This window comes from Mustelus asterias, chromosome 9 (genome assembly GCF_964213995.1).
Source record: "Mustelus asterias chromosome 9, sMusAst1.hap1.1, whole genome shotgun sequence".
In the NCBI taxonomy this organism is placed as follows: Eukaryota; Metazoa; Chordata; class Chondrichthyes; order Carcharhiniformes; family Triakidae; genus Mustelus; species Mustelus asterias.
The window spans coordinates 42350417-42376739 of NC_135809.1; the positions used below are offsets into that span (position 1 = coordinate 42350417).

The window sequence follows — 26323 nt, forward strand, 5'->3', positions numbered from 1 at the left end:
AGAATCCATGGTACTTTCTGAAACAGATTACAACAATTCTTTATATTGTCCTAGCCAATATTTATCCCTTAACCAGCAGTTGATATTGATAGTTTTGCTTCCATCTATGTATTTGTTTGTGAAATGTGTGAAATTCTAAAGTCATCGTGTAGAAAATTGACATTCGATAAAACTAAAATCAGCTTTTCAGGGCTAGTGAGAAGATTTAGCAGTAACTATTGCGGAGTTAAAGATTAACTCTAATAATAGCTACTGAACATGTACGCAAGGAACTGTGTCATAGTGATGACACTCACTGAGAGAAGCGTAAGCAACACCTTAAGAGAGGAGCAATAGCTATGTCCTGATGTGTTCTCACCTAGTTAGTGATGTAGACAAAGGTATTTACCCCCAGTGAAACCAAGGAATCCTGAGACAAACCCAGAATAACAGAATTGAGAGTTTAGCATGCCCTTAAAAACCTAAGAGTGGAAGTTTTTGTCAATTCATAGATTTCCCATTGATTCAAAGCACACCCGTTGGCGAAGCAAAGAATCATCGAAAGCAACTTCCAGGTTTCCATGTTAGTCTGTGCATTCATGAGCTCCCAAACTTGCTGTCATTTTTAGTGGAGTAATGACTGAATGTTGACAGTTTCATCATCATTAGCACTGCAAAATTTAGACCACTGCTGTGCAGAAACTAAGCAGCTATTTTCATTGGTTGCGAAGCACTTTGGGGATGTCCTGAGGTCATAAAAGCACTGTGTATAACTTTTCTTTTCACATTACTGATAACATGATTCCAGGGACTGGTAAAATCCCAAATCCCAGAAACATACAATGAGGAAAATAAGAAAGGAGGCAACTCTTCGACAATTTGGATTTTATCCACAAACTAGGGGAGAATTCAGCTAACGGTGTTAAATAATTTTCAGCTGAAGAGAAACAGAAACAAAGTACCCAATACATGAGACAACAAAGCAAAGGCTGTCAATATCCACACAGTCAGATATACTTGTTTCTTCTAGCAAAAAGAAAACATAATTTGTGTCTGGTATTTAAGTGGTTTGCACTGCCAATATTAAACAGTCTAGTCTCCACTTAAAGGTGGGGTGTAGAATAACAGCTAGCAACTGGGAATTTTCTCTTTCAGGAGAAGGAAGATGCAGGATGAAGTGTAGATTTAAGATGCCAGAACTAGCAAGCTGCAATGACTGTGAAAAATTGCCATGTATTTGAAAAGGGCTTTCTGTACTCAGTTACAGCTAAAGTGGAATTTGCTCTGGCACGATTAACAAATGGGAAAAATTATTTAATGCTTGAAATATTTCAAGCCAAGCTCTGTAACATGTCATTACAAGCTAATATTTTGCAGGTAAAATAATAGAGATGATAATATATGATACTTTGATGGAAGTAAGCGTATTTTAGGGCTGGCTGAGATGAACCCCTTGCCACCGAGAAGAAACAGCTCTTCTGTTTTCTGCATTCAAGCTAAAAAAAAAAGAAATCACATCAAACCCACCCATCCTATTATATGGGTGCGTTCAGGCAATTCTTATCTAGGTAACTCAACAGAACATTTCCATGGAAGGTGATTCCATTTACTGGAAATCAGAAATAAGAGCACCTTGTTTAAAAATTGGACATCATTTGGATAATAAATTACAACTCAAAGCCAGACCTGATTAACTCTGGATCTTTTTTTAAAAATTCTCTTACAATCCAATATTACCCCTCACAATTCGTTATTACCAGCAAAGAGATCATACAATCCAAGATCTCTGGTGTTAGTTACCTCCAGCTGGTCACTAGAGGTTGGGTAAGATTTACTTGGGACAACAGTATCTCCTTGTGGAAAAGGGCCTACCTTCCTTTAAAGCTTTCCTCGTGATTACCCATCTACATAATCATAGGAGGGCTGGTGTTCAGTGGAACATACAACCAACAACTAAAATTGCAATTCCATAAATTAATGCACTATTTGGGTCTTAGATTTGGATTTCATCAAATTCAAAAACTCTTATTTTCCAAACACTATATCATCTAGCTATTAGGTTGCTTAAATAAATTGTCATTGCCATCCAGATCCCACGATATTGGAATCCTCGAGTCCATTATGTAGTCTATCCACAGAACTGGTCAACAACGGTCAAAGTCATCTCCATCTTCTGTGGTTACAATTTTAACATCATTTCTTTTTGTACTCTTGAGCTTCCCATAACATTCCAGATCAATTACTGACAAGCTTTCTTTCATAATTTTCTTTTGGTGGATTGCCCTCACCTGGGTCCACTGTGGTCAAGGGGAAAGGAGTAAAGTTGGTAGATGCATGCATTTGCAATGAAACTATGGTCAAGTGGTTCTATAGAGAAATAGGCTGGGTTTAAAAATTTGCATCAGGAGATGCATGTGGATCTGTTGTTTCCAGCCATTACATTTCAAAGGGAAGTTAAAAGTTTTTAGAACATGCAAAGATTTCAGTAGTAAACAAGGCTATTATTTATTTAACTCAAATGTGGGGTGTTTAGACCTTAATATCTCGGAAAATTTGAGTTTAATGAAGTACTGAGGGCAATGGAATCATAGATCAAAGGAAAAAAGATCATTAAGGAGAGATGTTGAGTTGATTAGTGGCTGGCTGTAGAAGGAAGGCCTCCCAAAAGCAGCCATGCTGTCGAGCCAGCAAAGTCTTAGGCTGCGAAAGACAGTCTTGTTTATGAAGGTTTTTTGAATTTCCACAGCAGAGGGGAAGCAAGTTCAAGAGGTCCTGTGGTATGTCTTCATTAACGTGATAGCAGCTTTGCCTTGGGTATCATTACTGTATTTTTATAGCTCAACATCTATAAGGGAGTTATGCCTGGGAGGTATTTACTTGTGGGCCTGACCAAGTAGGGAGTCTTTTCGGGGGAATATTTTTTAAGACTTATTTTAACTGGGTAACTGCAATCTTGTGCTTAAGTTTTCTTTTATTCTTGTCAATAAACATTTTACTTTTAATTTTTAAATCCCATAATTATTACTGGACTGCTTGCTGCTGAGATCAGTACATTTCCTTCTCATTTTCAGATTTTAAAAAAAGGGTGTGGCCTCAGCTGGAATTTCATGAACTCAAGTACTTTGTCCATTAGTCATGCGCTGCATGCTATTAAGTCCTCATCCAACATTTACAATGTTGTAAAAGGGAGAGAAGATCAAGCATTTAGATCATGCCTTTCATGTTCTCAAGGCATCTCAAAGCATTTCACAACAATGAAGTACTACCGAAATGTCCTCAGTGTAACCAGTAATTTAAGGACATTCGACTGCCAGTATACATTTAGCAAATTGAAGTTTCAGTTTCTTGGCCTCCATCTGCTGGTTTTGGGAATGAACTTTCACCAATCTAATGCTGTTGCTTTGATGCTATCCAAAATAAAAGCATCAGGACGATTTGCGCATCCTAGGACCATCGTTTCTGCCTCAATTTGAATTGCCTGTTAACTGAAAAGGTGGGGCAAGGAGTAAGTTTTAAAAGTGCGGAAAACTAGAAAAAGAGCATCTATGCCACTTGTTATATATAATGGAACAATTTTTAAAAGCTTGTGTGGTAGCACATGGCTTCACTGTCAGGCACATTTCAACCAGTCATAGTGTTCTGCTACACCAATAATTGGCCCACTGGGACAGTGTATCAAACTTCAAATCTTCTGTGCTTTCTTCCTTTGTGGAGATGCCGGCGTTGGACTGGGGTAAACACAGTAAGACGTTTAACAACACCAGGTTAAAGTCCAACAGGTTTATTTGGTAGCAAAAGCCACACAAGCTTTCGGAGCTCTAAGCCCCTTCTTCAGGTGAGTGGGAATTCTGTTCACAAACAGAGCATATAAAGACACAAACTCAATTTACATGAATAATGGTTGGAATGCGAATACTTACAACTAATCAAGTCTTTAAGAAACAAAACAATGTGAGTGGACAGAGCATCAAGACAGGCTAAAAAGATGTGTATTGTCTCCAGACAAGACAGCCAGTGAAACTCTGCAGGTCTAGGCAACTGTGGGCGTTACAAATAGTGTGACATGAACCCAATATCCCGGTTGAGGACGTCCTCGTGTGTGCGGAACTTGGCGATCAGTTTCTGCTCAGCGACTCTGCGCTGTCGTGTGTCGCGAAGGCCGCCTTGGAGAACGCTTACCCGAATATCAGAGGCCGAATGCCCGTGACCGCTGAAGTGCTCCCCAACAAGAAGAGAACAGTCTTGCCTGGTGATTGTCGAGCGGTGTTCATTCATCCGTTGTCGCAGCGTCTGCATAGTTTCCCCAATGTACCATGCCTCGGGACATCCTTTCTTGCAGCGTATCAGGTAGACAACGTTGGCCGAATTGCAAGAGTATGTACCGTGTACCTGGTGGATGGTGTTCTCACGTGAGATGATGGCATCTGTGTCGATGATCCGGCACGTCTTGCAGAGGTTGCTGTGGCAGGGTTGTGTGGTGTCATGGTCACTGTTCTCCTGAAGGCTGGGTAGTTTGCTGCGGACAATGGTCTGTTTGAGGTTGTGCGGTTGTTTGAAGGCAAGTAGTGGGGGTGTGGGGATGGCCTTGGCGAGATATTCGTCTTCATCAATGACATGTTGAAGGCTCCGGAGGAGATGCCGTAGCTTCTCCGCTCCGGGGAAGTACTGGACAACGAAGGGTACTCTGTCCACTGTGTCCCGTGTTTGTCTTCTGAGGAGGTCGGTGCGGTTTTTCGCTGTGGTGCGTTGGAACTGTTGATCAATGAGTCGAGCGCCATATCCTGTTCTTATGAGGGCATCTTTCAGCGTCTGGAGGTGTCTGTTGCGATCCTCCTCATCCGAGCAGATCCTGTGTATACGGAGGGCTTGTCCGTAGGGGATGGCTTCTTTAACGTGTTTAGGATGGAAGCTGGAGAAGTGGAGCATCGTGAGGTTATCCGTGGGCTTGCGGTACAGTGAGGTGCTGAGGTGACCGTCCTTAATGGAGATGCGTGTGTCCAAGAATGCAACCGATTCCGGAGAGTAGTCTATGGCGAGTCTGATGGTGGGATGGAACTTGTTGATGTCATCATAGAGTTGTTTCAGTGATTGTTCACCATGAGTCCAAAGGAAGAAAATGTCATCGATGTATCTAGTGTATAGCATCGGTTGAAGGTCCCAGCAACCAAGCCTCCCCCCGTACCACAGTAGAAAACAGTACCACTGCAGGGAAGTCCATTGTCAACTTGTCCGACGACACACTTCAACCAGATGAAATCGAAGTTCTCAGCCGAGGGCTTAATTTTTGCCCCACCACCAAAATAGACCCCATCAGTCTCGCAGCAGACACAGAGGAATTCATCAGGCGAATGAGGCTGAGGGAGTTCTTCCACAAACCCCAAGAGGCCAACAACGAACACAATGAGACAGCCAATGAACCGGAACAGCCGACAGAGAGATCCGCAGTGCATCCGAAGAGGAAAAAAATCGAATTGGACTCCTCCGGAAGGCCGCTGCCCTTGACTTGACATGTATGCCCAAGCCGTCAGGAGGTGCATCAACACCAAATTCATCAGCCACACTCACAAGACAGCCCCGAACATCACCCAAGCACAACGTAACGCCATCCACGCTCTCAAGACCAACCGCAACATTGTCATCAAACCAGCAGACAAAGGAGGGGCCATCGTCATACTGAACAGAACGGATTACTGCAAAGAAGTGTACCGACAACTAAACAACGAGGAACACTACAGACAGTTACCTGCAGATCCGACCAAAGAACACACCCGTCAACTCAACACTCTGATCAAGACGTTTGATCCGGACCTTCAGAACACCCTCCGTGCTCTCATCCCACGTACTCCCCGCGTTGGAGATCTCTACTGCCTCCCGAAGATACACAAGGCAAACACACCCGGCCGTCCCACCGTATCGGGCAATGGGACCCTGTGCGAGAACCTCTCCGGCTATGTCGAGGGCATCCTGAAACCCATTGTACAAAGAACCCCCAGCTTTTGTCGCGACACGACGGACTTCCTACAGAAACTCGGCACACATGGAGCAGTTGAACCAGGAGCGCTCCTCGTCACAATGGATGTCTCGGCACTCTACACCAGCATCCCCCATGACGATGGCATTGCTGCAACGGCCTCAGTGCTCAGCGCCAACAACTGCCAGTTTCCAGATGCAATTTTACATCTCATCCGCTTCATCCTGGACCACAATATCTTCACCTTCAACAACCAGTTCTTCATCCAGACACACGGAACAGCCATGGGGACCAAATTTGCACCTCAATATGCCAACATCTTCATGCACAGGTTCGAACAAGACTTCTTCACCGCACGGGACCTTCAACCGATGCTATACACTAGATACATCGATGACATTTTCTTCCTTTGGACTCATGGTGAACAATCACTGAAACAACTCTATGATGACATCAACAAGTTCCATCCCACCATCAGACTCGCCATAGACTACTCTCCGGAATCGGTTGCATTCTTGGACACACGCATCTCCATTAAGGACGGTCACCTCAGCACCTCACTGTACCGCAAGCCCACGGATAACCTCACGATGCTCCACTTCTCCAGCTTCCACCCTAAACACGTTAAAGAAGCCATCCCCTACGGACAAGCCCTCCGTATACACAGGATCTGCTCGGATGAGGAGGATCGCAACAGACACCTCCAGACGCTGAAAGATGCCCTCATAAGAACAGGATATGGCGCTCGACTCATTGATCAACAGTTCCAACGCACCACAGCGAAAAACCGCACCGACCTCCTCAGAAGACAAACACGGGACACAGTGGACAGAGTACCCTTCGTTGTCCAGTACTTCCCCGGAGCGGAGAAGCTACGGCATCTCCTCCGGAGCCTTCAACATGTCATTGATGAAGACGAATATCTCGCCAAGGCCATCCCCACACCCCCACTTCTTGCCTTCAAGCAACCGCACAACCGCAAACAGACCATTGTCCGCAGCAAACTACCCAGCCTTCAGGAGAACAGTGACCATGACACCACACAACCCTGCCACAGCAACCTCTGCAAGACGTGCCGGATCATCGACACAGATGCCATCATCTCACGTGAGAACACCATCCACCAGGTACACGGTACATACTCTTGCAATTCGGCCAACGTTGTCTACCTGATACGCTGCAAGAAAGGATGTCCCGAGGCATGGTACATTGGGGAAACTATGCAGATGCTGCGACAACGGATGAATGAACACCGCTCGACAATCACCAGGCAAGACTGTTCTCTTCCTGTTGGGGAGCACTTCAGCGGTCATGGGCATTCGGCCTCTGATATTCGGGTAAGCGTTCTCCAAGGCGGCCTTCGCGACACACGACAGCGCAGAGTCGCTGAGCAGAAACTGATCGCCAAGTTCTGCACACACGAGGACGGCCTCAGCCGGGATATTGGGTTCATGTCACACTATTTGTAACCCCCACAGTTGCCTAGACCTGCAGAGTTTCACTGGCTGTCTTGTCTGGAGACAATACACATCTTTTTAGCCTGTCTTGATGCTCTGTCCACTCACATTGTTTTGTTTCTTAAAGACTTGATTAGTTGTAAGTATTCGCATTCCAACCATTATTCATGTAAATTGAGTTTGTGTCTTTATATGCTCTGTTTGTGAACAGAATTCCCACTCACCTGAAGAAGGGGCTTAGAGCTCCGAAAGCTTGTGTGGCTTTTGCTACCAAATAAACCTGTTGGACTTTAACCTGGTGTTGTTAAACGTCTTACTTTCTTCCTTTGCCAGTTTGCTAACTGAAATAAAATGTGCCAATCCACTTAACCTGCACTTCTGCTGACGATGGGTTAACCAGATTCAAAACATTAGTTCAATTCTCCACAGATGCTGTCAGACCTACTGAGATTTATCAGCATTTCCTGTTTTTGCTGCACATCTTTGGATTGTGGGAAGAAACCAGAGCACTCGGAGGAAACCCAAAAAGACATGAGAAGAACGTACAAACTCCACACAGGCAGTAACCCCAGGCCAGGTTGAACCCGGGTCCTTGACGCTGTGAGACAGCAGCACTAACCCCTCTGCCTTGTGTACACCCACCTATTTGTGGAAATTGTGGGAAAGGCGACAGAGGAAATTGCAACAACAACAAAGGCACTTCAGTCCTCAGCATCACTGGTCGGGCCTTTGCTAGGGTTTTCTTAAAAGATTCCACTATCTTGCAGACCAAGTGTATCCAGATCTACAGTGGACATTATCTTCTCCATACACCAGCTACAAGAGAAGCATAGAGAACATAAAGCATTCAATACCATCAGCAGGGCAGGACACTACAAGATTTTGGAGAAAACTCCCTGTCCACAGCATCATCTGTTTTTTTCATTGCAACGTGCACCGTACAGTGAAAAAATGGCAAGTCCCACTTTGTTCACTTTCTTCTTCTCCATGCTCCAAACCTTTGCCTTCCCTGCAGATATGACAAGAATTTATCTGCATACTAGATCTGACAGCAAACATTACAATCCATCCAGGCTGAAAGTGAAGACAAAATACAGCACGTTTTGATCAGGGAATTCCTCTATGCTGGCGATGTCGCTCTAGTTGCTCACAGAAACTCATGGATTGCCTGCCTTTCCCATGTCTCTGACTTGTCCTCCTTTATGACAGGCATAAAGAAAATTGTGATTATGAAACAATCTCCACCCTGATCACATTAAAAAACATCTTGCTGGAAGTGCTAAGCAAATTCTGTTATCTTCAAGTACACGGTGACAGACAGTGGGCGGGATTTTATGGCCAAGCTCAACGGACCTTTCCGTTGTCTACCCTTCGCCCACTCCAATTCCTGTGGCTAGTGGGGCGGTAGAATTTCAATATGTCTCTTCATTCAATACAGGTGTAAGAAACACATCTTTAGCGGGCTAACAAAGTGGACATGGAAAAATCATCAAGCTGACTCTCTGGGCCCAAATTATGGTTTATAGGGCCTGTTTTCTCAGTGTCTTGTTGTATGGCTGTGAAACACAAGACAAGACAAGAGGTTCAATAATTTTCATCTTTGTTGCTTACAGCACATTCTTGTAATCCCATGGAAGACAAAATCACAAATGTGACAGTCCTCCCAAAAATTAATTTCCCAGGTATTCTAGCACTCATCAGAGGTGATTTCACTGACTCAAGTACATTCACAGGATAGGAGATGGGGACAACTCCAGGATTTTTTGTATGTTGAGGTAGCCAGAGTAAGACCAGTATGACTCCCAAAGCTCCACTTCAAGAATGCTTGCAAGCCTAATATGAAAAGTCCAATAATATAAATTTTCACAACGAGGAGACACTAGCTGATGAAAGAGGAAAATTGTGGCATGAAAACAGGAGCCAACTCTGAAAAACAACAACCCACAATGACACCAGATAATTACTTAATTTGCAGAACATTTAGCAGAACCTGCCTCGCACAGACTGGTGTCTTTAGCTATCATCAAAGTTGCACCATGTGATGGTACCACATCCACAACCGATTTGCTGCATGTCTATCATCTTACATAGGCTGAAGGTTACCAACAATATTTGTGGGAAGCGAATACTGAACTTGCACCCAAAGAGTCATAAAGAAGTGAAAGCTTACCGGATGAGAGTTCTATTCCCGAGTATACCCTCCTCTTCCCGACTACCTATTGTCCATTACAAAGCAAATGTACCCTCCCTCACCCTCAAAAAATTGGGGCGTCTGGTTTTATTTCAACTTAAGGTAAAAAGGTATAGCCTGCTCCCTGCACTTCTCTTGTAGATAGTGCATGGAAACGATGTCATCAGTAGACTTGCAGCATGAAAACTGCACTGTGCTTATGGGTGCACTTACTTTTCAAGTTGAACAAGTCTTTTAAGTATTACTCTAACGAAGACCTTCCCTGTGATGTTAGAGAGTGAGATGTCTTTGTACTTGTTGCAGTCTCCTTTGTCACCTTCATTGTTGTACGGTATGATGATTTTTGCATTGCACATCTGTTGGAACGGAGTCTACTTTCCAGCAGAAGGAGGTGGTCATAAAGGTGCAACAATAAATGGGATTTCTGTGCTTGATCTGGGATTCGATTTTTACTGGTTGCTTTTCTATTTGCTAAGCAGCCTCAGGCCTTTGAGCTCGAATGATAAGGGTTCTTTCAGGGTATTCAACAACATCAAAAGAGCAGGATTGTACAAAATTTGGGAGAAAAATGGCTCCCAACCAAAACTTCTCAGACTCATTTAATCTTTCCATGAAAATGTGCACTGCGCTATATATTTGATGGTTCCACTTCCAACAGTTTCAGAGTGAAGAATGGTGTCCTAGCTCCACTATTTGACATAATCTTCTCCATGCTCCTGACCTTTGCCCTCTCTGCAGATAAGGAAGGAGTTGATTTACTCCTTGTTGATACAGTGATACAGTTGATACAGTGTCAGATAGCAAGCTCTGCAACCTATCCAGACTGAGAGGTCAAAATCAGATTGTATCTCCTCCTGACAGAGAACTCTTCCAAGCTGATGCTGTGCCAGTTACCCACAAGGATACTCATGGACTGTCTCGCCCATGCCTGTAACTTGTTTACCTATGATTGTGTGTCAAGAAAACCATGGTCATGGGACATGCTTGGATCCAAGGTAATAAACATTTTGTCTCTTAATGCAGAACTTCATTCACACATAGGGAAAGAAGCTACCACCCTATGCCAACTCAAGGAATGCACATAGTACATCAAGCTGACGGTATACAATTCCTGTGTTTTCAGCATCTTGACTGTGACATATGAATGACTTACAGCTATCAAAAAGAATAGATCAACAATTCCCATCTTCGCTATCTGCAGTGCATTATGGGTAAATGTTGACAGGATAAAATCAGGAATGCAGCAGTCTTCTCAAAGACTAAGTTCCCAAGTGTGTTAGTGTTCAACAGGGGGAGCTTCCTTGGCTTGGGCAGGATGATGGAGGGTCGTACACCAAAGGACTTTCTATATGGTGAGGTAGGCGGAGCCAGATGACTAATATGATGCCCAAAGTTCAGCTTCAAAGATGCCTTCAAACATCGTTATCAGACTTGGGAGTCACAAGCTCATGACAGAGGAAAATGGGACACCTCCTGTGGACCGATTTGCACTGCCACACTAACCAATGGATACAGCAGCTTGGCAACAGATGGCAACGCAGAAAACAACCACCTGGTATCTTCATTTGTGATACATGTGGCAGAACCTGCCTCTTAAACTGGCCTGTTCAGTCATCAGCAAAGTTGCACCATATGAAGATACCACATCCAAAATGGATACTTTGCTGCATGACCATCATCTTTCATAGATGGAAGGATGCCAACGACAATTGATTTATTTCACTAGACTTTATGGGGAATGGAAACTACACAGATGTTATATAACAATAATAATGTCCCTTCAATCATGATGTCCTCTGAGTGGCCAATGTGAGGAGTAAATCATGGTCAGTAATTGGTCATTACTTTTTCCATTCATTAACTTGGAGAGTGTGTTTAAGTGAAACTGTATCTGTTAGCACATACTTCCTCTTAAATGTTTACACCAATTCCTTAAGAGAAGGATTTTAACATCCTCTATATAAATGAACAGTAACTAGATAAATATAAAATTATAAAAATAGTATAATTAAGAACCTTGGCAAATTCAAACTAACTTGTCAGATTTTCAGGATTTTAGGTCTTTGCATATACATTTGAAGAGGCTTTTCAGGTCCAAGCTACAGTAGATATAATCCCTTCACTGCTGCCAAAAAATATTCCTTTCACAAAACAAATGATCCGATGGAAAAAAATGCTGATAAGATTTACAGTACACTACCTTATCCTTGAAATATAAAGCACTAACTTCTAAATTTTAAAAAATAAGTAGAGAAAAGCTCTTGTCAGAAGAATGCTATTGCAAATACATTAACAAAATGCACTTCACTTACAGAATTTTATCCAGTGAAGGAATGTCAGACAAGTTGAAAACTGAATCAACCACTTTATGTTGGAATCCTAAATATCTCAAGAACCTTATATTGCAATTACCAAAACACCCATGGTTAAATTGCAGGTTTTTCTGAGAATCTAAATGCAGCCTTCCCAAGTGGGTTAGCCTTGGTTTGATATCTGGTGAAGGAGATGAGAAAACAAGTCAATATTCACTACCTACAGCACACCTCCCAGCAAATAATACACCAGCATCACAAGAACAAGGAATTAATTGGGATGGTTTAGACAAAATGGCCAGTCTACAGATATCATACAGATCTCAACTGCTCAGTAATCCGTACTGATTTCCACATCAATTTCACTCAAGGTTTGGTGAGAATTAATCTGCAAACAAGCAAAGAGCATTTGAATTATATATATATATATATATATATATTGTGAACATGGCCTTTCATCTGAAAGAGAATCTCTCCCCATACACTTACTATGGCTAATCCACCTAACCCACACATCTTTGGACGCTAAGGGGCAATTTAGCAATTTTCCATTCACCAACAGTCCCATACTCATTGGAGTTTAGAAGAACATCTTATCTGCCCTGTTACTGATAATGGCCACAATGCAAAAATAAAAGCCAAGGAAAAATACATATTACACTGCAAATTTTTAATATAAAATAATGCCACATTGCATATATAACTAATTATGTTTGGTCCATTCTCTTCCATGTATCATTGACTGCTCCTTCAAGATGTTACCCTGGCCACAACACGGCTGGTGGAAGGATGCAAATGGGCATTGAAGGACAATCGAATCTAGAAAACCTGGCTTCAAATTGCAGCACCTTGGCAGGAGCAGCAATAGTCTCGGCTGACTGCCAGGTAACAGCACTAGTGGAGTCCCAGGGCTGAGTACACAAATAAAAGCAGAAAATGCTGGAACCACTCAGCAGGTCTGGTAGCAACCGTGGAGAAAGAATCAGTCAATGTTTCAGGTCCATCAGAATTAAGTATTCTAATGAAAGGTCACAGGTCTGAAACATTTAAGTTTTTCTCCCTCCAGAAATGGAGAGGTCTGTTGAATATTTCCAGAACTTTCTGTTTAGATTTCAGATTCCCAGCATCCGCAATATTTTGCTTCTGTGCAAGCCAAACAGTCTTCTGTGGAAAGGGCAGCAGGTTACATTCCATGGAACCATTACCACTCTTTCGGAACATTGCCTCAGCAATCCTAGTAATCTGTTGGAGGACAGATCGCTGGGCTGTTATGGCAGCCTGGAAGCTATTTCAAACACTGACATCCAGGGCGATGATGGCAGCGATCTAAACTTCTACTGCAGCACCCAGACATTGGCTGGTTGCTGTTTATGCTGTAATGGCCAAATACTATACCACGGTTGATTTCACAAGTGGAATTCACCATGCAGGAAAGGGCGAGTTCCCAGTTCCTTGCAAAGCCCTACGCCAACTTAGTGCTGGATTCCTCCATCCTCCCCAACACTGATCATAGACTTTCCAATGCACCAATGGGTCTATACACCCATTAGTCTTTTTCTGTAGTCTGGCCTATTAAGTCCTCATCAGAACTAGTATGTGTCTTTGTCCTCTGGCAAGCTGGCACTTGTGTTCTCCTTTTTCCCTGACCTAGTTGCTGGCCATGTGCCTCACCACATGCATATTCCCCCCTCATGCTATCCTCCAAACTACATGCAGTGTCAATATCTGAGTCATTGGCTAAGAGAGTGAAATTGACTGAAAGTGTCCCTTCATCCTCATTTTCTTCCCCCCACTGCCTGGACAGGTTGCAGTTCTTGGGCTCTGAAATGAAAAAAGGAACAAACATGAGATTGTGGTGAGGGGAGGTGAGAAGAAAAGTATATTCTTACACCATTTGCAGCTTGAAAGACAGAAGAAAGTTAGGGGTAAAAAAAAGAGGAGGATTACGTATGAGAATACCATTATCATGAATGGATTCAGCCTCAACAATGGTCAAGCCTCAGCACTGTGTCTTCCATTGGGGAGGTAGAACTTATAGGTACATATTTCCACTCTGCTCAGTTCATGCTGGTTGTGATCTCCTGATCCTACAAGAGAGAAGGAAGTGAGTTGTTGATTGTTGTGCAACCTGTTTGGGTAATGTGATTGTCGTGGCTGAATAACAGGCATGGTGTACAAGCTGCGAAATGTGGCTACGAGTTGTTGCAACAATACCAAGTGTGTCAGGATGAGGTGCAGCATACGAGTCCTGAGATCCTGATTGTTGGTAGGGGAGTGAAAGAAATTTGGTGAATTGAGCAGCAATTGAGGTTAGCAGTGTAGTTTTAAGCATATGCCAAGATGTATTCGCTGATCTTGAGCGCTCATATGGCGGCACGGTGACACAGTGGTTAGCACTGCTGCCTCACAGCACCGGGGACCCAGGTTCGATTTCCAGCTTGGCTCACTGTCTGTGTGGAGTGTGCACGTGGGTTTCCTCCAGGTGCTCTGGTTTCCTCCCACAATCCGAAAGACGTGCTGGTTAGGTGCACTGGCCATACTAAATTCTCCCTCTGTGTACCCAAACAGGCGCCAATGTGGATTAGAGACCAGACTAAAGGATTTTCACAGTAACTTCATTGCAATGTTGATGTAAGCCTACATGTGACTAATAAATAAATAAACTTTAAAGTTCTCTGGCAATGCATTTGGGTCCTCACTGCTCGATTCCTGGCATTGGCCTCCAATGTGACCTGTCTTCTCATCATGTGTCCATTCCACCAACTTGAGGATAGAGTACATTGCCCTCTTTTCAACCTCTTGCACCAAGACATGTATTGCTGCATCCAAAAATCTGCTCTCTTCCATGGTCAGCCATTCTTTTCTCATCTCTTGCTCCAGCCACGAATCATTTATCCTTTAAGAGGTGCAATAAACAGTATAGGCTTGCTTTCTAGTGCAAATTACTCATGATACTGGACCCCTTGGTAATACATGCAGCCAATGAACAGTGTTGTTTGCATGCTGAAATAATTATAATTAGCAGGCAGTCTTAAGTACAAGTCAATCCATATTCATTTTCACAAACTAACAAATTTATGAACCATGGTCTTTCCCTTATTCACATCATCAAAAAAATACTTATTAAATCTCCTTTTCATTTGGCTCCAGTGGAAATAATTCCAGTAACTCAAATCTGTCCTCATTAACGGGATGAGAAATTCTAGTTAATACAATTTTCTGCCTTTCATATTTGTCTATAACACAGTATCCAAATCTGTACATGGGATGTTAAATGCTCTGTATCAATGCATAGTTATTTCTGAACTCATCTTGCCTCAACTTACAAATCCTAACATGTCATTATCTTTCCAGAATGGTTTTGTCCACGATCTGATTTCTAGGGAATTCTGCATTTAGATTCATATCTTTCAATGTCTTACCAATATATGCACAGTCATTTTTTTTTATTCTTCCCAAAATGTATTACCTCACACTGACCTACATTAAATTGCTTCTGTTTGTCTGCCCATTCCACTAACGTGTCTTCTTGAAGAATTCCTCATTGTTCATCTCATCAGGCAACACTGTCCCTTACCTAAAGTCCAAAACAACCACCAATATCAAGGTAAAAGTGAACACAATACTGACTTCTGCAGTACACCACATTCAACCCTCCATCAGTTTGAATACATATATACCATGACCCTTTGTTCCCTATCCACGAACGGACTTTCCATCCATGCTACCACATTTCCACTCATACCATTTACCTCATTTTAACAAAACTCAAACATTTTCAAATGCCTTTTTCACATACACCTCATTTACTTCATTCTTTTTCCCAACTCACGTTTTTCAAATCAAAAAAGTAAGCAATTGGGAAAATATAGCTTATTGGCTATCGTTATCAACAAACATTTAGAAATACATAAAACAACTGTTAGAAAGGGCAAGATCACTCAGGAATGAAGGAAGGGAAGATATATTCCTTCCAGAGAAGTTTTATTAGGTTGATCCCAGGTATGGAGGGATTTTCTGATGAGGAGAGGTTAATTAGGTTGGAGTTCAGAAGAATGAGGGGCAACCGTATTAAGACATATAGCATTCTCAGGGGTCTTGATAGGGTAGATGCTGAGAGAATGCTTCCTCCTGTGGGAGAGTCTAGGACTAAGATGGGTCACCCATTTAAGAGAGATGAGGAGGAATTTCTTCTCTCAGAGAAGTGAATCTGTGGAATTCTTAACTGCAGAGTTATGGAGGCTGGAACATTAAGTATGTTCAAGGCTGAGATAGACAGATTTTAATCTGCAAGGGAATCAAGGGTTATGGGGATAAGGTGGGAAAGTGGAGTTGAGGATTATATCAGATCAGCTATGATCTCACTGTACAGCAGAGCAGACTTGATGGGCCGAATGGCCTACTTCTGCTCCTATGTATTATTGTCTAAGAAGTCAAATCATGGAGAACAAAGTTATTGGTGGAAATATGAAACAATAGTATATCAGTTTTTGCAAATGAATATGGAGATAAGATTCTGAACTGCTATTTTACTTTTGTTATTAAAAAATTCTTATAATTTATTTTTACATTATCAGAATGCCTCCCTGCCCTTTTAAATTTCAGTTTAGTTTTAATTGCTTTATTTATATATAGAACCTTCTTTTTTGATGCACCTTTTCAGGCCTCAAAAAAATTTAGTTTTATGCTTCTTCCATCTCATTTTTGAAGATTTTCCACTTCTGCTCTGACAACTTGTTTTCTAACTTTTCCACCCAGTTTCATAGGTCAGATTTCTTTCCAACCTCAGTGAACTTTGCAATTTTCAACACGGCCACGATCTTCTGTTCCAGCATAACAGAAAAAATGTATCAGGCAGCTTTGACAAAATTAAAGATCACTGGCCACTCTTCCTCCTCAAAGTGCACATGGGAATTAGCAATTTCATCAAATTGCCTGCTGCCTGATGTTATCCACCAAAAAAGCAATTTGGTTTGCATCTTCACGGTGACTTCAGCACTTCACTGTACCGCAAGCCCACGGATAACCTCACGATGCTCCACTTCTCCAGCTTCCACCCTAAACATGTTAAAGAAGCCATCCCCTACGGACAAGCCCTCCGTATACACAGGATCTGCTCAGATGAGGAGGATCGCAACAGACACCTCCAGACGCTGAAAGATGCCCTCATAAGAACAGGATATGACACTCGACTCATCGATCGACAGTTCTGACGCGCCACAGCGAAAAACCGCACCGACCTCCTCAGAAGACAAACATGGGACACGGTGGACAGTGTACCCTTCGTCATCTAGTATTTCCTCGGAGCGGAGAAGCTATGACATCTTCTCCGGAGCCTTCAACGTGTCATTGATGAAGACGAACATCTCACCAAGACCATCCCCACATCTTGCCTTCAAACAACCGCACAACCTCAAACAGACCATTGTCCGCAGCAAACTAACCAGCCTTCAGGAGAACAGTGACCACGACACCACACAACCCTGCCACAGCAACCTCTGCAAGACGTGCCGCATCATCGACACGGATGCCATCATCTCAGGTGAGAACACCATCCACCAGGTACATGGTACATACACTTGCAACTCGGCCAACGTTGTCTACCTGATACGCTGCAGGAAAGGATGTCCCGAGGCATGGTACATTGGGGAGACCATGCAGACGCTATGACAATGGGTGAATGAACACCGCTCAACAATCGCCAGGCAAGAGTGTTCTCTTCCTGTTGGGGAGCACTTCAGCAGTCACGGGCATTCGGCCTCGATCTTCGGGTAAGCGTTCTCCAAGGCGGCCTTCACAACACACGACAACGCAGAGTCGCTGAGCAGAGACTGATAGCCAAGTTCCGCATACATGAGGACGGCCTCAACCAGGATCTTGGGTTCATGTCACACTATCTGTAACCCCCACGACTTGCCTGGGCTTGCAAAATCTCACTAACTGGAGACAATATACATCTCTTTAACCTGTGCTTAACCCTCTCTCCACTCACATTGTCTGTACCTTTAAGACTTGACTACCTGTAAAGAGTCACATTCCAACCATTATTTTGTAAATTGAGTTTGTGTCTTTATATGCCCTGTTTGTGAACAGAACTCCCACTCACCTGATGAAGGGACAGCGCTCCGAAAGCTTGTGGCTTGTGCTACCAAATAAACCTGTTGGACTTCAACCTGGTGTTGAGAGACTTCATAATAGACAGAGCACACACATCAGCCTCTTGAATATACATGTGGGAGCTAAAAGCAGGGCTGCTTGCCTACCAAGGAGCCTTTCAGACATTCTTCTGGAATTCTCTCTCTAGGTTGGTCGGTGTGTGGTGCGTGGGTGTTGACAAATAGCAGTTGGACATTGTCACACATTGAAAGTAATACAGCGACCCAAGACAAGGCCTGCAAAAGATCGTAGCTGGACAAAGAACTCAAATCTCAACCGAACTACAAGACACTTGAACTGAAGAAGCAACTATTCATCAGTAGAAGCCAATTATATTGAAAAGAATCACACCAGCCGCAATTCATTATCATCTATTCCTCGCAATTCAAAGTCTTCCATTTAGCTTTTTATTTTAACTTATTCCTAATCCATACGAATGTAGATGCATGTATTTTACCACTTCTCTATCTTAACTCAGGAAAGCTCGAATTGGCTCATTTTTAAACATAACTATTGGGTTTGGAAAAGGTACATAAGCGGAAGGGAACCTAGTTAGGTTAAACCTTTGTTGTTACCAGCATAGGGCGGGCTGAATAAAGACATGGAGCAAGTCATCCGTCCTCACCTAGGTTTTTGACAATTAGGGAGTATCCCAGTCAGACAGTGTCAAATTGAATATCTCGACTGGATCAATAATTTTAGGGGAACCCCACCTGGGGTTGGTCATAACAATACTAAGTATAATTTCAGCCATTCCAATCGGGCTCATCGTAACAATACCAAGTCTAATTGCAGTCATTCCAATCAACTTTCCCAAGAAAGTTCACAAAACCACAAACACTCTGACCTCGAGGTTCAAGTAAATCATTCAACAATTTGGCATAAAGCGCTTAGTTTTGAATCCCGATCAGCCACAGCCTCTGAGTCATGAGGTTTCAGGTTCAAGTCCTACTCCAGGATCTGAGCATATAAATCAAGGCACCAGGACTGTATCTAACATGTTAAGCCATTTCATAATACATGCAAATTGAATTGGTTGAAGACCAGCATCTATGATACTAGAAACCTCAGCATTAAGATAAACATGGACGAACAGAGTCATATATGGATCCATGAAAGAATAATTCATTTTGACAGATCTAGTTCCTAAAATCAAGAGAGGTTGAGTTTTCTTGTAGTGTTCAGTGCATTTTCCATGTAGCAACAGCATGGGTAACAATTTCTGAAAAATAAATCACAGATGAATGCCACTTCTACACATTTTGCAGTAGTAAATGGCTTTCCACAAACCACCCAAAATGTTAACACAGGCCTCATTTAAGTGTATCAACATCAGAGCCAGTGGCAAAGCACCTCCAAAGTTCCCAGATCTGGATTACTGCTGCACTTAAAATAATTTGCTACGGGTAGAACAGTTCCAAGGATCATCTGTTCATAGCATAAATGCCCCTCTTGTGGGAATTGGTGTGTCAAGTTGTTCGGAAACAATAAAATGAATGAGGGTTGCAGTGGAGGAAGGAAGGTGTCAAGCGATTCAAGAGTGGTGAAGCCAAAAGATATGATGGTTAAAGTGGGAGATAGGATTTTAATTTGTGCATCTTAGTAAATTGTTCCAAAATGTCAAGTTAAGAGTTCTGCTTAACTAAAGTGTGTTGTGAAGGGCTAATTGAAGAAGTCCTGCTTTTCAGGGGTCAATATCATGTTCCCTCTCAAAGTGATAACTTGGTGTCACCCACACCCAGGAATATGTTCACCCTGCCTTCAATGGTCTTCAGGAGGGCATAGAAGTCTTAAAGAGTGAAGTTTGTCTTCTTCTCTGGCTTGGGACATGGCCTGCTGCGCAAGACATGGAAGGTGCTTGAATAGTCTTAATTCTGCACAAGCAAAACAAAAAAATATGCTGAAACATGCTTTGAAATTACTGAAGAGTGAAGTGAAAGACCATGATGTCAATTACACCAGCGTTTTTAAAAAATTGATCATCTAGCCAAACATTTCCTGACTCGGGAGCTGCTATCGATATTTAGGGAAGATGGTGGCTTCGTGGTAACATCACTAATAATCCAGAGCCCCAGGCCCAGGAGACATGGGTTCAAAAACCACCAAAACAGCAGGTGGAATTTTAATTTAATTAATAAATGCCGAATTGAAAGCTAGTCTCAGTAACGGTAACCATGAAATTAACATCGATTGTGGTAAAAACCTACCTGATTCACTGACAACCTTTAATGGAGGGTAATTTGCCACAATTACCTAATGTGGCCTACACGAGACCCACAGACCCTTAACTGCCCACTGAAATGGCCTAGCAATCTAATCAGTTCAATTAGGGATGTGACACTCACATCCCCATGAAGAAAAAAGGAAAGAAAATGCTATCACTCTTGATAAAGAGAACAGTCAAGCTTGCAAATATTCCAGCATCGGATTTATTAAGCTTCCCAAGATAAATGGTCGGTTACTTTTCTCTCACCTGTATATTAGTTCACCTGCCCCATTCTCTAAAACCAAAACATCTGTCCCCTTTGAAGGAAAGCCCTTTAGATAAATGCAGATGACAACTGGATTTAAGTTCAAATCTCCTGGATAGAAGCATTCATACAATCATTACTGCAAAAAAGCTGCCACTGAAAATTACTTGTAGCATTCAAATAAATTAACACAAGGCCTGCCAGCCTCATTTACATTACAGCATTGTTTGTCCTCACAAGTACAGTATAATTCTGCAGTAAAGTTATTTCCACTAATTAAACAGAGATGTACAACATTGAGCAGTTTAAAAATGCGATGAACAATGGCCACGTGGACAATGATGCTGTGATAACCCTAATTTATTATGCACTTCAGCCAATTAGTTTCATATTAATTCATGGAAATAAAATATTTTCTTCCAAAAATTATTTTACTCACTTTCTTTTGTAAGACATTCACTTTACGCTCTTTAACTTCCATCATGTCCTTCAGATCACGGATCTCTCCAGTCAAAATTCCCTTTTCTTCAGCCATTTCTTGCATCTGCTTTGACTTTTTATTTAACATGCTTTCCTTTTCTTCAAGACGCAGACGCAGTGCATCCACCTGGGGCAAACACAGCAATGATAATGTTATTCCGTGGTGCCTTGCCGTCCACATTCCCGAAACATCAATACATCATGAAAAGAATTTCTGTTGCACCGTTCATGTTGCTATTATGAAACTTGAGCAAAAGGATTGTTAAAATAAACTCACAAACTTGCATAAAGATACTTCACTCTCTTGCATATTGAAAAGGATATGTGCATAATTGGCATATTTTGGGTCACAAAATGCAGACACAGATTTGACATAATCCATCATACAGATATTCATCAAGACTTTAAATTAATTAGTTTGGGTTTTAGAAGGCTCTTTCCATGTGGGTCAAAATCAAAAAGGGATGTCTCACATACCAGTAACATTGGAACGTTGATAAAAATTCATTGTAATAGTGTACAACAAAATGCTTTCATTTGCAGCTTATGAGTCCCCATGCATTTTGCACCTTGGACACTAACTGCTTTGGTACAAGTGGAGCATAGTCTTGGGCTTTGGCAGAACTGGGGTGAGGGCCCTGTAGTTAAGGAGCACTAATACAAGGTTTCTGAGATTTGACAGCATGAGAATCATTTAATCTGGAACACTGTGGATGGAGGAACCTCAAATTTGGCAAAACTGTAGAGAGGAAACTGAGATGGAATAAGGTATTGGCTGGCTGATGGATGCCTGGTATCACAGATCATTTAATTGTGGTGAAATGCAACAGCCTGATAGCAACGTGTGGCACAGGGGAAAGGTGAAGGCATCCCAAATATTTTATTGCTGCGGTATTTGTTTGCAAACTTTTAAGATGATCTCTGCAAGTAAATTAGCTGTTTTATGACCAATTCCTGACCATATTCTGTTTGCCCACATCGGCCCCCACTAATCAATATCTTTTTTGGCCCGACATCAGCAATTTTTCAACAATCATAACATTAAAAACAGAGCTCTGCTTCCTTTGAAAAAAAACTTAACCAAAAATAATTCAAAATCAGATTTGCCTGAAGACAGACCAAGTTGCTGCATATCTCCTTTTCTCTATTATGAATAAAGTGTCAGACATTTTTAAATATTTGTTTCTTTGGAAGAAAAGTTATATAATCATATATAATCAGTGAAAAAAGCTTCCACAGTTTTTGGTCTAGCTTTTCCCAAAAAAAACCCAGTTGTTTTTGTGGGACACAGTAGTATCACATCATTTGGTTAACTTAAATATTACTGCTTCCACCCTTGTAAGTTGTGCACAATGCTCAGGCAACAGAATCCCTGCCTTCAACTTTAAGAGTTAAGCATAAAGGAAAAGTATCAAGTCCAGCCCAGACTTCTGAGACAGAACAAAGAACAAAGAACAATACAGCACAGGAACAGGCCCTTCGGCCCTCCAAGCCCGCGCCGCTCCCCGGTCCAGGATTGAATCCTGAATCCAGGATCCCCGCCCAATTTTCCAGCCTATCTACATACCAATATCCTATCCACCGAGCTGTCCCTCACAGCTACGATGCTTTGTTCATTACAACCTATTAACTTACCCCCACCCCCCCATTCCAGACCATGTGATCTCCAGGGAGAGGCGAAAACCCAGAGTGAAAAACCCCAGGGCCAATATGGGGAAAAAAAATCTGGGAAATTCCTCTCCGACCCCCTGAGGCGATCGAAACGAGTCCAGGAGATCACAATGGCCCAGATCGGAAAATGCTTCCCAACCCTAGTCATTTCCACTTCCACGAACACCATATGAATTCCCTGCCCCCGAGACAGGTTCCCAACTATCCGCAGTCTCACTCTGTACTGGCACCAGCAAGATGATCGTAGAATGAAGCCTTGAAACGAGAAACCAGGAACAATTAGCCCGCGCCGCTCCCTGGTCCAAACTAGACCACTCTTTTGTATCCCTCCATTCCCACTCCGTTCATATAGCTGTCTAGATAAGTCTTAAACGTTCCCAGTGTGTCCGCCTCCACCACCTTGCCCGGCAACACATTCCAGGCCCCCACGACCCTCTGTGTGAAATATGTCCTTCTGATATCTGTGTTAAACCTCCCCCCCTTCACCTTGAACCTATGACCCCTCGTGAACGTCACCACCGACCCGGGGAAAAGCTTCCCACCGTTCACCCTATCTATGCCTTTCATAATTTTATACACCTCTATTAAGTCTCCCCTCATCCTCCGTCTTTCCAAGGAGAACAACCTCAATTTCCCCAATCTCTCCTCATAACCAAGCCCCTCCATACCAGGCAACATCCTGGTAAACCTCCTCTGTACTCTCTCCAAAGCCTCCACGTCCTTCTGGTAGTGTGGCGACCAGAACTGGACGCAGTATTCCAAATGCGGCCGAACCAACGTTCTATACATCTGCAACATCAGACCCCAACTTTTATACTCTATGCCCCGTCCTATAAAGGCAAGCATGCCATATGCCTTCTTCACCACCTTCTCCACCTGTGACGTCACCTTCAAAGATCTGTGGACTTGCACACCCAGGTCCCTCTGCGTCTCTACACCCTTTATGGTTCTTCCATTTATCGTGTAGCTCCTCCCTACATTATTCCCACCAAAATGCATCACTTCGCATTTATCAGGATTGAACTCCATCTGCCATTTCCTTGCCCAAATTTCCAGCCTATCTATATCCTTCTGTAGCCTCTGACAATGTTCCTCACTATCTGCAAGTCCTGCCAGTTTTGTGTCGTCCGCAAACTTACTGATCACCCCAGTTACTCCTTCTTCCAGATCATTTATATAAACAGGCTGAGATTTTGAATCAAAAACTCAAAAGGAAGGTATTAAATTACATAAAAATACCAACTGACTGTGAATGTACCTTTGAAACTAAGTATACTCGTGCAAAGTTTAAATAGGAATTGTATCACAGCACACTCTAGTGGTCTGAAACTTCACTGTGCTATAGCACAAATGCATTGCAAAACATGCATGTTATTGTCAAGCTGAGTGAGTGTGTGCAACAACACTAACCTTTCTGGGCATTCTGACCTGACCGAGGTGGGTCTACCAAACCTGCATCTTAAACACACTCCTCCATATTGATGAGACCTGGATAGCATGCGTGAGGTAGAAGAAAAAGCCTTCCCCGTCTCAGGCGCATCCTTGGCAGGACAACTCTGGATAAAAGCAAATTACTGCGGATGCTGGAATCTGAAACCAAAAGAGAAAATGCTGGAAGATCTCAGCAGGTCTGGCAGCATCTGTAAGGAGAGAAAAGGGCTGACGTTTCACGTCCAGATGACCCTTTGTCAAAGCTTTGACAAAGGGTCATCTGGACTCAAAACATCAGCTCTTTTCTCTCCTTACAGACGCCGCCAGACCAGCTGAAATTTTCCAGCGTTTTCTTTCTTTGGATTCATGGTCACCAACTTAGAGGTCCTGAAGCACACTTCTTCTATCAGCAGACACTCATTACTAAGCCAACTACATCTGTGTTGGCTTGGCTATATTCCTCAACTGGATGACAGCCAGAAACCCAAAAACCTGTACAGTGAACTGACCACTGAGTCACAACCTCCTGAATGTTTATACCTCGCCACAAGGACAACAGCATGCATGATAGAAAAATTGTCAATGACAACTGGGGCACATTCGTTGATTGCCATTAACTTCTGGAGGCTCACTGCTTGGAGGGGAACTGGAAGAGGCAAACAGAAACGGAAGGCTTAGCTGGCTGAAATAAAGGGCTCAAAAGCAAAAAGAGGTGAGCAAATCCTTTGATTTGATTTATCATTATTGTCACGTGTTAGTATACAGTGAAAAGTATTGTTTCTTGTGCGCTATACAGACATGGCATACCGTACATAGAGAAGGAAAGGAGAGGGTGCAGAATGTAGTGTTACGGTCATAGCTAGGTGTAGAGAAAGATCAACATAATTAGTACGAGGTAGTCCCATTCAAAAGTCTGATGGCAGAAGGGAAGGAGCTGTTCTTGAGTTGGTTGGTACATGACCTCAGACTTTTGTATCTTTTTCCTGATGGAAGAATGTGGTAGACAATATGTCCAGGATGTGTGGGGTCCTTGATTATGCTGGCTGCTTTTCCAAGGCTGTGGGAAGTGTAGACAGTGTCAAAGGATGGGAGGCTGGTTTGTGAGATGGACTGGGCTTCGTTCATGACCCTTCGTAGTTTCTTGCGGTCTTGGACAGAGCAGGAGTCATACCAAGCTGTGATACAACCAGAAAGAACGCTTTCTATGGTGCATCTGTATAAGTTGGTGAGAGTCATGCCAATGGACATGCCATATTTCCTTAGCCTCCTGAGAAAGTAGAAGCATAGATTGGCTTTCTTAACTATAGCGTCAGTGTAGAGGGACCAGGACAGGTTGTTGGTGATCTGGACACTTAGAAACTTGAAGCTCTCGACCATTTCCACCTCATCCCCATTGATGTAGACAGGGGCATGTCCTCCACTAAGCTTCTTGGAGTCGATGACTATCTCCTTTGCTTTGCTGACATTGAGGGAGAGATTATTGCCTTCACACCAGTTCACCAGATTCTCCATCTCGTTCCTGTACTCCGTCTCATCAATGTTTGAGATCCGACCCCCTAAAATGCAGTGAATCCTGCACTTTATCTGCCCACTCACTCTGCAACAAAGGCAGCAGAGAATGCCATGCCAACGTGGGGTTTCTGAACCACACCAGGAAATGCTCAACAGAGTTAAATAATGCCTCATGAGACAGAAGGCTGTCAATATAGGAAAAATGCACAAGGTAAAAAAACAAAAAATGCTAAAAATTAATATTCAATACTGGCACCTGTGAGGAAGGCATGTCATTCTAACTTCCAATTTTAGAAGAAACAAAAGACCATTATTCATTTCTTTGGACTTATTGGTCCATTACCTAATGAGACAATGCATAAAAACAAAATACATACTGCCATGAATTCCAAAAAGATTTCAGCAACAGAACACTTTAATTCTCCATCTCATTCTGGCCACTTTAGCATGGTTCTAATGAAGCACAATGGAATCTTGAAAAACAAGATACCACAACCATATACCTTGTGTCCCTTGTCATTTAGTTACTCTCAATTTTCACCCTCCCCACAGACCTTCTCTTTTGTTCCTTGCTCCTCCTTTATTTGCTTAAAAATGATTAGATCTGCAAATTATTCCAGTTCTGATGAAAGGTCATCAATCTGAAACATGAACTGTTACTCCCTCTGGAGATGTTGCCTGAATTACTGAAT

At 42.7% G+C, this 26323-nt stretch overlaps 1 protein-coding gene across 3 annotated transcripts in view; it reads right to left on the minus strand.

Annotated features, from left to right (window-relative positions):
* Window positions 1-26323, minus strand: part of erc1b (ELKS/RAB6-interacting/CAST family member 1b) — a 788812-nt gene that overhangs the window by 680436 nt on the left and 82053 nt on the right. For all 3 annotated transcript variants that reach the window (XM_078220074.1, XM_078220073.1, XM_078220075.1), the window contains one exon: window positions 20977-21144. In XM_078220074.1, the coding sequence (XP_078076200.1) occupies window positions 20977-21144 (168 nt within the window). The remainder of the gene's footprint in view (window positions 1-20976; window positions 21145-26323) is intronic.